Source organism: Anguilla anguilla, chromosome 5 (assembly GCF_013347855.1).
Source record: "Anguilla anguilla isolate fAngAng1 chromosome 5, fAngAng1.pri, whole genome shotgun sequence".
NCBI lineage: Eukaryota > Metazoa > Chordata > Actinopteri > Anguilliformes > Anguillidae > Anguilla > Anguilla anguilla.
In genome coordinates this window covers 36009469-36027041 of record NC_049205.1, presented here as the reverse complement: position 1 = coordinate 36027041, position 17573 = coordinate 36009469, and the positions used below count along the sequence as shown (strand labels likewise).

Here is a 17573-nt window from a genome sequence, read left to right as displayed (position 1 = left end):
TGTATGCATGAGAGTGAAACAGTGTAAGAGCGCATGTGTGTGTGTGGGGGGGAGGGGGTGGGGGTGGGAGACGGTCTTCTTATATTGTCTGTAAACGGAGAATCACCACCTTTACCTTCCTGTTTTATTGTCTGAAATGGATGTACACTATTGGGTCATCTGTGTTGAGCTCTGTAGCAATACTACACTGCCCTCTTCTGGAGAAATACAAATACAACAGGGATATGACTCAAATGTCAGGTCCAGAAAAGCTTCACCGTTATCCACGTTCACCATAATTCATCATACTTAAGCATTTGAATTAGGGGTAACAAAATAAAAATAAAAGGAAAAAATAAACATAAAGATGGAGAGACTGATAGGTGAATTGAGAAAAGGACAGAGAAAGATTGGGAAAGAAGTGGAGGAAAGTTAGTTAGATAATGTGTAAGATTGTGAGATTGTGAGATAGAAAATTTTCCTTTTTTCAGCCAGTTATCTAAGATTATTTTAAGTAGCCCATGAGTGAAAAGTTTTTACATTTGTAATGTGAGTGTTCTATGTTACTCACGTCAATTTCTCGTCGTTGACGTATTTTTGTATTAAGGAAGGACATAGAGCTCCCCCTGGTGTCATACAGTGAACAGAGACATTTGAACCACATCTGCTTGATGAAACCGTGTTCTTTTATTATGCTACGTTTACGCTGCAGATCTTGATGCCCAGTTCCGTTTTTTCGCTTGTAGGAATTACCACCTAGGGCAAAGGAGGGCAATTCCGTTCCTGGAGGGCCGGTGTGTATGCTTGTTTTTGTTTCCACAAATTAGCCTGGCTAAATGAGCCAATTGGCTGTATAGAACAACACTGGCTCACTCGTATATTAGATCATAGCAACACGTTTCTTTCAGGGACACGAAAACTGTCTTCGTCTGTCGTTCATGCGCTTATCAAGACTGTCAGATGACGTAAAGACTAAGGGCTAATTGAGTAATTAAGGCCAGAAGTTGGCATGAAAACCAGAAAGGATACGGCCCTCGGTGCCCACCTCTGACCTAGGGTGAATTCAGATAAAGTGGCCATTTTGCTTTCTTTTACCTGTTTCGGTATCAATACAACACATTAACACAGCACACACTCCTCAAGATGTTATCTGACCAAATAAAAAGGAAAAATGTAGATATCTTACTCTGAGGATGCATGATATTTGCATTTGGGAATGTGGGCCAGCTCATTAGGTAATGTGGGAGAGGTAGACCAATGCATTATAACAAAATCCCAATAACAAGCTATAATGCCGTGCATTGCAATATATATTTTAATGGTGCAGACAGCTTAAATACACCAAATAACTATCAGGAACCTGAATGAACACTATAATCGTTTTTTTTTTACTGGCAAAGCGCAATCAATCACTGTTTAAAAAAAAAAAAAGTAATTACACTGAAAACCTGAAATTATCCCATTTTAATGTAAAATGGGATCACTTTCCTTCATTAGATTATCCCTTCACTAGCCCACTTTTCTTGACTGTGTTTTGTAATGTGAGACATATTAAAAATGACTGAATTAATAAATTTGAAACATAATATTGATCACTTTTTAATTTATTTTGTTTCACAAATATCTCATGCATATAATAACATCATAATTAGACAGAGTGTTTTGCTCTGGACATAGTTAGTTGTATGTTGCAACAACGCTAATGTTAAACGAGCGTGAATTCTGGTGAATTTTTATGCACCAATTTGTGCCTTTTCTGCATGAATTTATGGTGGAAATGCTTCTTTCATGTTTTTATTGGGGGGGACAAATGCACATGTTCTAAATATTGAGGGAGACATATTCCCCTGCGTCCGCTGTGACATCTACGCCTATGAGCTTACTAATTTCTGTTAACAAGCAGAATCATATGGGCAGCTAGCTAGGGAAAATGGGCAGCTAGCTAAAATAAAGGGATAGCTAGTTATGGTAAGTCAAATAACGAACGGCATGCCATGATATGACGCCCTTCAAACTGGCTGGGTTTCGCAGCACTGTGCTCTCCGAGAGGCTCTCGTTTTAAGCATGCACTGTATGTAAAAAGGGGCCCAGGTGTTACGCTCTATGTATGCACCGAGGGGCCTGGGGGCCCTAGTGGTGAACTCACACTGTAAGCACCCAGGGGACTGGGGGCCCTAGTGGTCAGCTCACTCTTTAAACGCCAAGGGGCCTGGGGGCCCTCACACTGTAAGCGCTGAGGGGCCTAGGGGCCGTCACACTGTAAGCGCTGATGGGCCCAGGGGCCCTAGTGGTCAGCTTACGTTTTAAACACCAAGGGGTCTGGGGGCCCTCACATTGTAAGCGCTGAGGGGTCTGGGGGGCCCTAGTGGTTATCTCACGCTATAAGCACCCAGGGGCCTAGTGGTCAGCTTGCGCTGTGCACACTGAGGGCTCTGGCGTTCAACTTCCTTCGGAAGTCTTGGGCCACACACCGCGTGCGGCCTGAGGCTTGGAGGCCCCCTGGCAGTCTGAGGCCCCAGGGCACTGGCCCCACTGGCCCGGTCCATAATCCAGCCATGACTCCGATCACCTCTAGCTGAAACCAATACGGTTCTGCCTTCTCATAACTCATCAGAGTCATCTGAGTCACTTGTAATTTTGATTTTGATTCAGAATCAAATATTTCACTGCTGTCGATTTCTTACATTTTTTCAACCAAATGCTGTCCATTTCTGTCATCTTTTCAACCTAAAGGTAGACCTATAATAGCAGACCTGTTTGTCTTCTTATGGAGCATCTAATTGTATTATTAACGTGCTAGATGGCTAGGCTATCTACGAGTCTATTTTATAAATTAGCAAGCTTACTACTATCTGGCTAAACTAGCTAGCAAATTAACAATATTAGAGAGTTTGCTGCAGCTACCTCAGACCCGTTTTTTTTTTTTTTTTTCATTTCAAAATTATTATTATCTATTTTTATTTTTTGTTGCAAGTTGGTGGGTCAAGACATTAAATGCCAGAAAAGAACCGATTAGAGAGTTTGCTGCAACTACCTCAGACCCGTTTTTTTTTTTTTTTTCATTTCAAAATTATTATTATCTATTTTTATTTTTTATTGCAAGTTGGTGGGTCAAGACATTAAATGCCAGAAAAGAACCAACAGGATGTATTGATGGGAAAGTTGGTCTAGCTTCGTTGCAGTCGATGGTTGCAGGCCTTCATCGCGTTGTCTGTGTGAGTGAGTGTTCGAAAAGGAAAAGATTCGAGCCAGCCAGGAGTCGAACCTAGAATCTTCTGATCCGTAGTCAGACGCGTTATCCATTGCGCCACTGGCCCGACGTAATCCCAGATACGCTGCAGGGGTTTATATACTTCCACATATTATTACGATGAAAACATTTAGCTTTTTTGATGTTTTGGAGATTTACTCGGTTACCTATCCGCTGTCGAATTTTTAATTACTCATTTAACAGTTGTGCAGCTTCATTATTTAGCTAAATCTGAGTTTACGCTGTGATTTACACTGTACAAAATATATAGTGTAGCTGTACATTTTTGCCTATGTTTAATTCATTATTAGATTGCCGTTGAAATTATACCAACTAACTAACGTTAACCTACACTTAAACCAGGCTACCCGCGTTTATGCGATCATTATAATTTATATCTATTTGTTTCTGCCTACTGAAAATATACATGCGCGTTTACATGTGACATTGCGGTAAATTAAGCAGATCCAAGGGAGTCGTGACTGTAGTGACTATTTCGTAGTTGTGCAATCGAATCAAATCATTTTCTACTACCAAGAAGTGCTTGGTACATCAAATAAAAGCTCTTATCTCTGTACCAAGATTCTGAATTATTTGATCAATCCAGAGGCCATGTCGTTATCAAGAATAGTGTGACCAACCAGGGCGTGTATGTCTACCAAGAAATACCAAGAATAACAATTACTGTCGGAGTTCGCGGACATAGCTTTATATAATTATTGGTCTAGATCCCATAAAAGGGTTCTCCCAGAGGGACAGGCAAAGTGCCGCTGAAGCCCGAGAGTGGCTGATGGAAAGCACTATTAGCACGTGCAAGTTCACCTGTCATGGGCACGTGAAAATGCAGCTTATTACCAGGCTGACCGCCCCATCCTCCTCCCTACTCCGCCCCCCCCCCCCCAAAAAAAACAGATTCAAATAGGGTGGATTTGTCCTATGAAATAGGGTGATTTAAAAGGTATGCTGTTTATAAGGTTGAAGCGAATGGTATGCTCTGCTTGGATAACTTGACTAACTAGCTGGTTTGATAGATTAAAATACTGCAGTTGTTTTAAAAAAATGTTTCATATTGATATTTAAAGGTATGCCCACCTTGAATAGATAACATCTAATTGCAAGATATCAATGTGTTTTGTATACAGTAAACTGATTAAATGGGTTCAAATTTGTTGAACATGTTGCAGATAAGCTATCTTATGAATGTAGCAAAGTGCTACTTTTGTGGTGAGTCCACTCAGCTTTAAATAGGGAGTTTTTGGCTCTCAGTAGAGGAATTGTGCAAGTGGGGCCGGGAGTACTACTGTCAACCTTGGACCCTTTCTTTTATATTATCACCTACTCTTGGCTCTTGATCTTTTTATCATCATTAACTCAAACCTCCCTTTGTTATATTGCCACTGTGTGCACCTTGCAGATTTCAGGAGCCTCACATGAACTGGATGGGCCAATGAGGGTGTGTTTTAGTGGAATCATGTATGATTTCAAATTTTAAAAGTTGTCCCACTGTAAGGCAATGGACTACTACTTCAGTGATGATGGCTGCTTTCCCTGAAGTAGAAGTAGTAGTAATAATAATAAAACAATACTACTACTACTACTACTACTACTAATAATAATAATAATAATAATAATAATAATAATAAACATCAGGACAAAATTTGGGACTTTAAGTGAAACAGGATAGCTGTAACAATTTTTTCAATGTTGCAATTTTGGCACTTTTGCATCACTGAGTGTCCGTTGCATGGGTGTCATGCATAATAAATTGGCAGCCATATTGCAGGCATGCTGCCAAAATTCATGACTTTTTTAGCTTAGAAAGGGGGTTAAGATTTAGCGAGATACAGAAGAAAAATAAGACAAAGAAGAAGAAAAATAAGAAGAACCCTATCATATCAAATGGGGTCCTTGGTTCTTGGCTACCTAATGATAATCAATGTAGCTGCAAGCAGTAGTAACTAGGGGGCCAAGAATGGATTTACCGTCATGCCTTGTAAATTCTTGACAGCTTCTTATGAGGAATGTAACTAAAAGTATAATGCATCATTTACAGTTTAGCAGTCGAATGATTTTTTTAAACAAATGCTCAGAAACTAGAAATGTAATTCACTGTAAAGTACCAAATCTCTGGTCAGTATTATATATCTTGTAATATCTTTGAGCATTGAGAAAAGCCTTAGAAGGGAGTTAATCATGATTTTTAAAAAATCTAGAGCAAAGAGTAGTGATAAAGTAGAAGGAGAAGTCTAAGGTTCATACTTGCACTGTCGTCACCTCTGTTGCCAGATCCTCATTCCAGACTCTTCTATTTTTGAGTCAGAAATCTCCTATCTGAAGCAGTTTTCACAGATTACCCACATGCCTTAATCCAGAATACTCAACCACCTTGATTCAGGGAGTACAACAGTGTTTCGTTTTAAATTATTTAATAATCCTCTGCCTACAACATGCTGTCAACAGGAAAACACACAAGCACAAACAAACAAAAAATAATTCAAATACAGTTATTTGGTTACTTGACTAAATACTTAAAATATATACAAATAATTTGTTTGATTTACAGTATTCTGAAATATTTAAAATGAGGCAATTAAAACTACTAATACGTATATTTCAACTACCAATTTAAAAATAGGCCTATATCGTCCCTTTTTTCTCCTCCCTTGACTGGAAAATTCCCCATAAATATGGGGAGTATCCTCCAACCTGGTAACACCTACTGTTGCTGTGCTCACATAAAGCGAAGCAAGGAGGCTCGCCAAACGCTATTCGGGAACGCAGTTGAAACTGCCACAATGAACCTCCAAGCAAAGCGTAATTTCTGTTTAACAATCGGCTTTTTATTTTTGCACAGTTCTTTAGCGAATCCCAAAGGCAAGTACCAAAGTGAATCTATGTTAATAATTCTGCACTGTTAAAGAACACAAGCAAGCACCACTGCTGTAACGCGCGAGATTGATTCGTGCCAATAAATTAAAAAAAGAAAGATAGTTAGAAAGTATTTATTAATTAATTTGCTGGAGCGAATGTTACCTTGTTCGTGATTAAACGTATTGATAATTTAGATAGTTTTTCCGATTGCATTATACAAGAGGAACAGAACAACTGCATGTTTAGGGACGTATATATTCGTGAACGTATAGCCTGCTTTTGCTAGTATTTAGGCGACAGTAGGCTTAAACCGTCTTTCCACTGCGACACCGGTTATGAGTGGCGGATCAGAGCAGGGAAAACTTGAAACAATTCTTTTATCGCCTTTCACCCGGTTGTTGCTCTTCACAGTGCAGCCAACTTCGGACTGAATTGGAACGATACATTTTTAGAAACTACTCGGATGATATAACCCGAAGTTCACATTTATTCATATGGGTGGATAAGGGGTGTATATAAATAAATTGGACAGATTTTGAGACAGAAGTCTATTAGCACTGTCTCATTTGAGATAGGACTAATTCATGCATTAAAATAATTATCTATTACATTCAAACCAAATGTAATAGATAAATGTTCTCTAAAAAATGAACAATATTTTGTTAAAGACATACTAGATATATATTTATGTGGTCATTTATTTTTTATAATACATTTTTAATGCATATTAAAATGGGATTTCACGTTTATTTGAATCCAATAGAATATATTGCATTGCTACTGTGTGTGCACATAACGTCCATTTACAGTTTTACATTGCACATAAAGACGGAATAGAGATGCATTACCTTACGTGTACACCACCAGCACTAGTGAATCCTTATCTACTATCGTGCCATTTTGTTCATTAATTGACAGGTCCATTGGTGCACCTAAGATCAGGCAGCCTGAGGGGTAAGTACGTGAACGTGCAGGGAACGGACACTGTGGTGCACGCCTATTTGGGCGTGCCCTTTGCCCAGCCGCCAGTGGGATCTCTGAGGCTGGCCCCCCCGCTACCTGCAGTGCCATGGGAGGGAGAGCGGGACGCGACACAGCAGCCAGCAATGTAAGGCCCGTGAGGTCTCCCCACACACTCATTACTCACTTTAGAGTCACAGTCATCATGTCATACTCACAGCCATTACTGAACTCACAGTCACACACTCATTACTCATTACTCACTTCAGAGTCACAGTCATCATGTCATACTCACAGCCATTACTGAACTCACAGTCACACACTCATTACTCATTACTCACTTCAGAGTCAGTCATCATGTCATACTCACAGCCATTACTGAACTCACAGTCACACACTCAAATCTGACCTGATATATATATATATATATATTATACAGTATTTGTCCCAAAAATGCATAGATAGGAAGCAGTATTGATATTTTTATTTGCTGGGATTTAGTAATTGAAAGCAGTAATCACAAGACTTTACATTCTAGGTGTCTACAAGATCCAAAGATAGCTGTGGATTTGGCTAAAAATATTTCAATGGAATTGGACATTCCTGGAATATCAGAAGACTGCCTCTACTTGAATATATACACCCCTGCAGTGCCCAAAGCAGACATTAAATTACCTGTAAGTCTGAATGCTAGTAAACTTATTTTAACTACAAATATTTATCAATGATACATTATACAGCTGGGTCATAAAGTAAAGGAAAAGCCAACGTAAAGTGTCTTTAGTAATATGTTGGGCCACCACAACAGCTTCAATTGGCATAAATTATACAAGTCTCTGGAACTCTACTGAAGGGATGGAACACCATTCTTCCAAAACATATTCCCTCATTTGTTGTTTTGATGATGGTGGCAGGGAGTGCTGTCTAACAGGTCGGTCCAAAACCTCCCATAGGTGTTCAACTGGGTTTAGATCTGGTGACTGTGAAGGCCATAGCATATGATTCACATTTTCATACTCATCAAACCATTCAGTGACCCCTCGTGCCTTGTGGATGGGGTAATTGTCATTCTGGAAGAGACCATTCCCATCAGCATAGAAATGTTTCATCATAGTGTAAAGGTGATCACTCAGAATAACTCCTTTCAGCCAGTGCGTCTGCTGGCTTTCATTGCTACTCAGAACTTAAATGGCTCAGCACTTGATCAGTTAAAGCAGTTGATTATGCAGTTATCTCAGGTCACCTGGTTTCTTGGGTCTGTGTGTGTATTTGTGTATGTGTGAATTGGTCACTGATCTTAAAGAAAAAACAAAAACCAGCAGACTCTGTGGCTCTCCAGGACCAGGATTGAATATCACTGCAGTAAAAAGAAAAATGCATCCATATAAAGCAGGGGGTGTCTAATCTTATTTGAAAAAGGCTGGTGTGGCTGCAGGTTTTTGTTTTAGCCCAGTGCTAAGACTCCTGATTCTACTTGAAGTCTTGATTGAAGACCGTTGATTGGTTAATTAGTTGAATCATGAATCATGAAGTTATTGTTTAAACTTTTTGGTGCAGCTTAAATGTTATAGAACTGCTTCTATGTTTTGTGTTTCTAAGAAAACCTATCATGCCTCTGTGTAACATTTAGAAATACTGAAGCGTCTCCAGAGTTAGTAATCAAACTGAATTTAACACCTGTTGCTTGCAAACTTCACTGTCAATCATCATCCATGCTTAGTTAGTGGCAATTCCTTTATCAAAATATATTATTGCGGTGGCACAAATGGAATAAATGTTTAAGAAGGGGCCCGATAAAGAGCCAATTGTGAACTCTAGCTGGTGGAGGACTGAAGTACAACGCAAGAAAACAAGGGGAGACAAACTGGTGACTCTAATTTTATGCAGTGACATTAGTCATCTGTTGCACTATGTTGAGCGGGAGCACTGGGCTCTCTGTGTGTTTGTGTGTAAGAGAGTGTGTGCATGTGTGAGAAAGTGTGTGTATGTGTGTGAAAAGGTGTGTATATGTGAGACTGTATATATGAGTGAGAGCATGCATATGACTGATCTCTTCCCAGGTCATGGTATGGATCCATGGGGGAGGTTTAGCCCTGGGTGCAGCTTCATTTTTTGATGGCTCTGCATTGGCAGCCTACCAGGATGTGGTGGTGGTTCTGATCCAGTACAGGCTCGGAATCATGGGCTTCTTCAGGTAAGTGCCATCCCTCTCCCACCCACTACTTTATTTTAAAGAGTACTGAGGGGAAACAGCAGTGTAAGTGAATTACTGGGATCTGGTCACTGCCGTGTGTATGAATGTGCTGTTATTGGAGTGGAGTCTGCGGAGTCTGTGGTCACTATGTTGTTTTTCGGCTGGACCGCAACAGCGGGGCCAGCCCTACAAACACGAATGTCTGTGACTACGTGAGTGACTGAGTGAGTGATGAAGTTACACCATTGGTCAGCCAAGTTATAATGTCACACCATTGGTCGGCCGATCCAGCCATGTACTAGGTTTTGACCTGGTCTTGTTTGCTCAGCACTGGGGATGAGCATTGTCCTGGGAACTATGGACTGCTGGATCAGGTGACTGCCCTGCACTGGGTCCAGGGGAACATTCACAGCTTCGGAGGGGATCCAGGATTGGTCACAATCTTCGGAGAGTCAGCCGGGGGAGTGAGCGTGTCCCTGCAGGTGTGAACCCAGAATGCACAAACCAAAAGCTTGGGGTGCTGTGTGAAGGCGTGTCCCTCCAGAAATATGATTGGCCACCCCGGGTGCCACCACACACTCTGGAAAATGATAGGTCATTAGGTTGTCAATCACACTGAGTCGGAGTGGATACAGCTTCAGCTGTTTCGTTAGTGAGCACCTGTTGTTTTAAAAAAAATCACGCAAATATAAAGCCTCAGCTTTCGCACACATGCATCGTAAGCTTTAAATGTTCCGGCAGTTGTTGGACACCGAAACTGATTTTCCATGTAAGGCCTTCCTCCAATATTTCATGCTGGCACTTCCACCATGGCTCTAGTGTGAACAAAAGCAGCAATGTTTACGGATAAAGCATGTAATAGGTTATGACATTGCTCAATTTCTTTGTTAAATATTTTAGGCTGCCAAATTTTCCCTTTAAACAATTCCTGCACAAATCTTTGCTAATAGAAGATATTAGAGCTGCATTTTTATTAGGGTAATTTGAACATTTAGCCTATTGTAGAAATGGATTTAACAATGTCACTATCCTTGGTAAAAAAAAAGATCTTTCCGGAACAGACTCAACTCAGAATTTTTCCCTACAAGAGACGTATGTGTGGTATTCAACATTCTGTTGGTTTTATTAGTAGGCCGTGAGGTAATTTCAACTGTGATGAGGGTAATTGTAAAATGAAGACTTACTGGGTTGCCAGATTTTGAAATTGTCAAAACCGGACATGCTGGAAGCGTAATCGCGAACAGAGGGTGGGTGGGGAAAATGTATTCATACCCGTGCCTCCCCTGTGCAATTCTATTCTGATTCAGAGGAGAACCGTGGATTGCCTTCACTCTCCCAAACCGGCAGCAAAGGCCATATATGAGCATGTTTTGTATGTATTTCGTGAATTGTACATTCCAAATTTGGGTGGAATTGCAGATGCCAAAAAACCAAAAACTGAAGCAGACACAAGTGTAACCAAACTCATAGGTCATGGGCATATACACAACTAAACTGAATTATTCTAGTCACCGACGAGGTTATATTTCAGTACTGGCTTAATTAAATGACTGGTTTATTTGGCTATATGTGTGTATAAATAGAAAATAAATTGGTATGTATCTGCCATAGAGACAAACCCATTGCATTTATTCTTACTGGACTTTCATTTATTGTGTCACCATGGCTCCTGAGAGACTTTACAGTATCTCTCTCTCTTTCTCTCTCTGTATTGTTTTATGTATTGTGCAGCTTCTCTCTCCTCTGTCCTCGGGACTCTTTCATCGTGCAATTGCAGAGAGTGGAACCGCGATGATGGACGCGCTCATCCATACCGACCCTCTGCCTATTGCGCAGGTATTTTAGGAAAATGATAGTGAGAGTAACGGACATCCATTTGTATCGGAATCAGCCTCATTCGCATTTGCTGTGTGGATAGAAAGCGCTCCGGCTTCTTATTATTGGAACGAGAATTGCCTATATTCCCTTGAACACTTCTAGACAATTTATCGATCTCCGAATCTCTCTCGTAGCATGTGGCTGATGCGTTCGGCTGTGACACCACCAGCACCAAGGCAATTGCGGAGTGCATGAAGCAGCTGCCTGAAGAGGACATTATAAATAGCTTTGAAAAGGTGAGACATGCTGAGTTTCTGCTGACAGATAACTCACAAGGTCAGTCCACCCTCTGCAGAATGATGAATGATTATGGGAAATCAGAAAGAGAAGTGGATTTCCTGTTTTGTGTCTCCATAACACAATGACATCGTACTCTTTTGAATTGAATGTCTTTCAGGCTTGATATAAAGACCAGCGGTTAAACATGGATGCTGATGTAAAAAAAAAAATCAACAGACCACCTGATATTTTGTCTAAAGAAAAGCGGTAATGTTATTTTCACACTTCTTTTTCCCTTTTAAAGGTACAAATGTTTCATGTGGGGGTCGTAATGGATGGAGTGTTCCTCACAAAGCCAAGGGACGAAATATTACAGAACCATGAAGTCAACATGGTCCCATTTATGACGGGCGTGACAAACCTGGAATGTGGTTGGTTGCTGCCCCATGTAAGTTTGCCGCGGGTTTGAAATCCAACTGAAATCTTCCAAGACTTACCAATGTATATGGTTGTACATTTTAAAGAGGTTGGTGTTAGTTTATAGCATGGGTGAATATTTTACTTGCACAAGTTTACTTGTTAGTTGTACAGGGGTTAAATTGGGAATTGTAAGGTAGGGAAGCTCTAACTAGGCAAGTTATTATATATTTCAGGCATGCTGTATTTAAAGTGAATTGGCTTAAAAAATGATTTGATTATTTAGAAGTCTCAATGGCTTCAGTGAAGCATCTTTCTTTTATTCCTAAATGTTCTAAAATGACCAATATTTTGGATTGTGAAACAAGAACATTCCAAAGGCAAGAAACTATTTTCAGATTTCTTCATGCACAAAGTATCTTCTTAGCAATATGTTTTTTAACTGCATGAAATATGAGAGAATCTAACAGGTACATGACTTGAACAGTGAAAGGAAAGTGTGTGTTATAGCACATGCAACTAGCAGAGGAGCCCCATTCTCTTGTTTCGGGAGAACAAAATCATGGAGTTTGAAAGAATAACTGGTTAGACTGCATGCACGCTGTGACTGAATCGTGTTTTCTTTGCTTTACTGTATATGTGAAACAGCAGCTAAAATTCAAGCTGAGCAAGGACAAAACATTATATTATTTGTCATTCGATAAAAAGTCCCACCTGAAAAAACTTTGCACATCTACGTTTAGTCTGTTAGACTGTTTAGTTTGTGAAATACTTTATTTCTTCCGACTCATTCTGTCATCTTGGGAAAGGGCAGCATTGTTCATTATGTTAAGGACGGTGTTACTGTTTTTGTTAAAGTGTCACAGTGTTTGGCTGAAGTTATCATTAGTTTTACACTTGGGAGCTGAATTTATTGTTCGTTTTACACTTGGATGAGGTTATCTTTAGTTGTACACTTTGGTGAAGTTAGTATTAATTTTACACTTGTGTGAGGTTATCGTTAGTTGTACACTTTGGTGAAGTTATCATTAGTTCTACACTTGGCTGAAGTTATCGTTAGTTTTACACTTGGTTGAAGTTATCATTAGTTTTACATTTGGTTGAAGTTATCATTAGATTTACACTTGGGTGAGGTTATCATTAGTTTTACACTTGGGTGAGGTTAACGTTAGTTAGTTGTACACTTGGGTGAAGTTATACACTTGCATTTTTGTCTGAGAGACTGGAATGAAGCTGCAGGGATTTCATTTCTGGCTTTAAACTGAACAAACATATTTTCCCAACAGCTCCTTGCTCCACCAGGCTGGGTGGACGGTTTGGACCGGGAGCAGGTCGCACCCATTTTGTCACGTTTAAACCCCAAGGTGAGAAATGAAGGGTCAGTCAAGGGTCAAGTTTGCAGAAGATGTGATTCAGTCTGATTAAATGTATTACTTGACATATATAGACGGGTAATGTATGCCTCAGCATATCATCCTTGAGATAAGTTAGTACATAGACAAAGAGATTCAACTGTCAATAGACTAATGTATATGGATAGCATCAGTGAAACCTTCTCTCTTTTATGGGTGGATGATAGTTTAGTGATAGATCTGTAACAACGTGAACATTTTTTGAAAATCATCATGAATTCTCCAGTCCAACAACAATAATTAAATAACTCCATTGGGTGATTCTTGTAAACCTGGTACTAGTAATCACATCATGTTTTGTGCACTTATTTTCAAAGTTTGTCATATTTATCTCACTAGATAAAAAAGCACCAGTGATTTCAGTGCAGATCAGTGCATACAAAAAGCTCAGTGCAGAATCTATTCCAGGTCCCAGATCCAAGGCTAAATGAACTGATTTTGGACGAGTACCTCGGCACCACAGGAGATCGGATTGCGAATCGGGACGGGTGCTTGGAGTTAATGGGGGACCTGTTTTTTAACATTCCTGCCATCCAGGCTGCTAAGTTTCACAGAGGTAACGATCTCGGGGTCATAGGTCAGAGGTCGTTATGATGCTGTTCTAAACACTGTCTAAAGACCTGAGGGCCACAGAGAAAATGGTTTCATAGTGAGTATCTTAGTGCAACCAATATCCGTATTCAGCACATATTAACTGCACAAATGGTAACTTAATAACAGCTTAATAATGAATATGTTACAGGTCTTCCTTATTAAATGTACGCTTATCTTTTCCTTTTCACTAATACTTGACCATTTATGGTAAAACAAAATGTATATACAGTAGAACTGTGAGACTGTCGGCTGTTTTCTTGTGGGTTCATTTGTTTTGAATACTATGCTCTGAGTCTCATGAACGAAATGATTGGAAACACCTAACAACATAAAAGAAAGGAATCTGAGCACAATGTGTCATATCAATTACAATAAATTGATCAAAAATCACAGTGGGTACCACTCATATAGGAAAATATAATGGAAACCCTGCTGAACTCCATACTCAACGGAATATTCCAGACTTTTAGTGAGGCTGCTAATGATCCATCTGGTAATCTGGAAGGAAGCCTCATCACTCCCATGCTGGCTGTACCCGGAAGTACGCGGGGTTAAACATAATTGGTCACAGTCTCACACAGGGAGAGAGGGAGGGTTTCTATTGGCGGGGCATTCTCCGCCTCACTCTTCAGCTTCTCTTCTGGTTGATTGGCCACCTGCTAGTTTCTTGGGCAGTTGCATAATCCTGCTGCACGGTTGTTACGGTGGCTTTGCTAGCAGATTGCATTGGGGAAAATATGACTCTGTCATTGTGCAGTCTATGCCAAAACAAAATGGGGGCTAAAGAAAAAGTGCCCAACAAATGAATGAAAATCCCCAATTGTGATCCCCCATCCACCTCCCCTCCCCTCCCCTCCCCCCCAGATGCAGGTGCACCCGTGTACCTCTATGAGTTCCAGCAGGCTCCCAGTTTCATCCAGAGCAAACGTGCCAGCTTCGCCAAGGCTGACCACGGAGACGAGATCCACTTTGTCTTTGGGGGCTGCTTCTGGGACGGGCACATCAAGTTCATTGGGAACGGAGGTCAGAATCTTTCCCTTCTATGGAACGTATGAGTACCATAGAATAATTCAATAATTGGTGTTTTGAGTGGGAGCTTCCCTGCTTGTTAGAAGGTCTGTATCGGCTCTCTCTCAATGGCTGTCCTCTCTCACAGATATATGCACAAAGGAAGAGGAGAAGCTGGCCCTCACAGTGATGGAGTACTGGGGCAACTTTGCTCGGACAGGGTAAGGCCTGCTAGGGGTAACATTTCAAAACAACTTGCTGCACTTTCGTTGCATTTAATGTCCCATAGTAAGGCATTCATTGATGTCTTGTCTCCTGCAAGTAACGGTACAGTTGCTACTGTAGACAATTTGAGTTTAAACAGGCTGCACTGTGCACCAGTAAACACCAGTTAGGTAAACTGTTACTTTACTCGCTGGTTCGGTTTAAGGGGGTTCAGTACATTATGCAGCACTGTAGCCCATTATCCATCACTGCATTTCATCCCACACCTTCGTCTGTGGTCCAGTGTGCAGTCAGTACAGACTAAACTAGTACCCCAATACAAAGTACAGTTGAGCATAATATCACTTTTTAAGGGGGAACTATCAATTCAATGAATAGACTGATCAACACATTTAAAGCGAAATATTGCAATATTAGCATTGAAATTTATAATAAATAAATTATAATATATATATATATAATCAATATGGTGTCAATATTAGCATACAATATCACTGAATGCAGCGATAGTTCTTAAAGTATGAATTATGTTTTAATATGAATTAAAATAATTAATAATAAATAAAACTGGTCAGAGAACATCAACAAAATTCAGTTACTACATTCATAAAAGAGCCGCAGTCAGTTTGTTTGGCGTTTTGGGTTCAAGCGTGTCGGTGTACGTCCTTCGCTGGCGAATCGGCGATATGCGCTGACTCCTACCTATTGACGAACGCACCGGAGAATTTTGATAAGTCACCTTGAGTCTCTTTGCCCGCCCCCCGCCCCCCCCACCCCCTCGACTCTGTCACCCCGCGTGCCTCTCCCGCGTGTCCTGCAGGTCTCCCAACGGAGAGGGTCTGGTGGAGTGGCCACGGTACGGGGAGAAGGAGGAGTACCTGGGCCTGGGGCTGAAGCAGACCGTGGGTCGGCGGCTGAAGGACAAGCACTTCGCCTTCATGACCCAGACGGTGCCGGAGAAAGCGCGAGCCCTGCAGCAGGAGAAGGAGCGCAGCGAGCTGTGAGGGCCGGCGCTTCCGTACCGCAGCCTCGCTGCGCTACCTGCGCTGCCTGCGCTACGGCTACGCTACACCTGCGTCCGTTCCAACCAGGCACAGCACAACTGAAACTATGATGGCTATAACGCGCTTAGGGCAAGGGAATTAACACTGTTAAATCGCTAAGTCTGATCAAACGAGTGGTAGTACACTTAAAACTATGAATTACAGAATGTGTGTGGGTGTGTTTACATGTGTGTGTGCGTGCGTGTGTGTGCGTTTTTATATTGGCTATTAGGCAAATCAGTGGAATTAAGTCTGAGCAATTTAGCTGCACTTCACATGGCCAAATGTTCTGCCTTTTCATAAATGTTTCTCAGTTGTTTTATTCTCAATCATTCAAAATAATGGCTTCATTTTGATGCATCCTAATGATGATTTATAATCCTAGACTGACTGTCCATAAATAAAGAAACCAAGTCTAAGAAATCTTGCTTTCATTTTGTAGAACTTTCCTAATGCTTTCCAATGGTGGGTACGTGTTCATTTAAAATCAAATAATGGCTACACATGGCTATTATAATGCAAAGCAGGCTATATTATTATTACTATTATTATTATTTTATTATTATTATCAATTTTATTTGGAATGCACCCTTTAAGAAGCCAGGGCACAGTACAATACAGTAAAACAGGATAAAGTACAAAATACAGAAAATCTTAGTTAATTTATAAGTACACGTAGGGGCAAAAGGGATAGTACACTTAGAAATAGTTACATACATACAGTTGGCTCAGAAGGACACAAAGGTTGGGATACAACGGGTTAAAGTATAAGGCGGGAAAACTGGGGCTGAGTGTAGGCAAGTCTAAACAGATGGGTTTTCAGCTCTTGTTTGAAAGACTGGAGCGAGGCCAGGAATCTGAGGAGGGAGGTTGACAGTTAGGCTGAAAAAGAGCTTTAAATGACCTGAAAGACAGAGAATCATGGTTGTATTACATAAGTAAGTAGTAGTTCAATAAACCACACCTGTAAGAGACTGAAGACCTTTTCAGGTTATGTTAATGAGCATAACCTTTTTAAATTTACCACTTGAAATATAATTTTCAGTCATTACACTTACAAAACAGATGCGTTAAAAACATTACATAACATGTCACGTTTTAACACCATGCTTAGATTAAGAACACATTTTGTGTTGCTTTCAGTACAGTCCGTGTGAAAAAGTCTCCCTTTGTAACTGATAAATTGAATATTTGTGACACAAAAGTTGGAACTTGGACACAGAATATGCTGGAAGTTACTGTTTTTGATTGTGGTAGAAACCTTGCCCTGAAGTGGCAAAATCTAATTCAAAAAAAGGATCATGATCAAAAACACTTAACACTTAAGTTCTACTCAGAAATAGTCTGGTCAGAAATAGTCCGGACTGACCAATGCAATGTGTTCAGAGATTTAAGCAGTCACCATCACACCAACAATAATAAAAATCTCCACGCAGTTGAAATTTCTGTCATTGTGACGATGATTTTAGAAACGTTTGTACACATTTTCAGTTTAATTGGACATAACTGCTATTTTTAAAAAA

At 40.4% G+C, this 17573-nt stretch overlaps 1 protein-coding gene and 1 non-coding gene across 2 annotated transcripts; one reads left to right on the top strand and one right to left on the bottom strand.

Annotated features, from left to right (window-relative positions):
* Positions 1–3223: 3223 nt before the first annotated feature.
* On the bottom strand, positions 3224–3296 carry trnar-acg. Its single transcript has one exon. It is a non-coding gene; the product is annotated as a tRNA-Arg (tRNA).
* A 2660-nt stretch (positions 3297–5956) lies between these two features.
* On the top strand, positions 5957–16473 carry LOC118227003 (fatty acyl-CoA hydrolase precursor, medium chain-like). The gene is made up of 13 exons (XM_035417048.1): positions 5957–6103; positions 7019–7208; positions 7599–7737; positions 9121–9254; positions 9583–9736; positions 10986–11090; positions 11267–11368; positions 11656–11799; positions 13055–13132; positions 13589–13736; positions 14639–14797; positions 14931–15003; positions 15828–16473. The coding sequence occupies exons 1-13, from the start codon at positions 6025–6027 to the stop codon at positions 16009–16011; spliced, it is 1689 nt and encodes a 562-aa protein (XP_035272939.1). The 5' UTR covers positions 5957–6024; the 3' UTR covers positions 16012–16473.
* The last annotated feature ends 1100 nt before the right edge of the window (positions 16474–17573 follow it).

Coding starts and splice junctions, on each gene's coding strand:
- LOC118227003 (XM_035417048.1), top strand. CDS start 6,025: ATGAACCTCCAAGCAAAGCGTAATTTCTGTTTAACAATCGGCTTTTTA. Junction 11,091..11,266: donor ACCCTCTGCCTATTGCGCAG/GTATTTTAGGAA, acceptor TCTCTCTCGTAG/CATGTGGCTGATGCGTTCGG. Junction 11,800..13,054: donor GTGGTTGGTTGCTGCCCCAT/GTAAGTTTGCCG, acceptor TTTTCCCAACAG/CTCCTTGCTCCACCAGGCTG.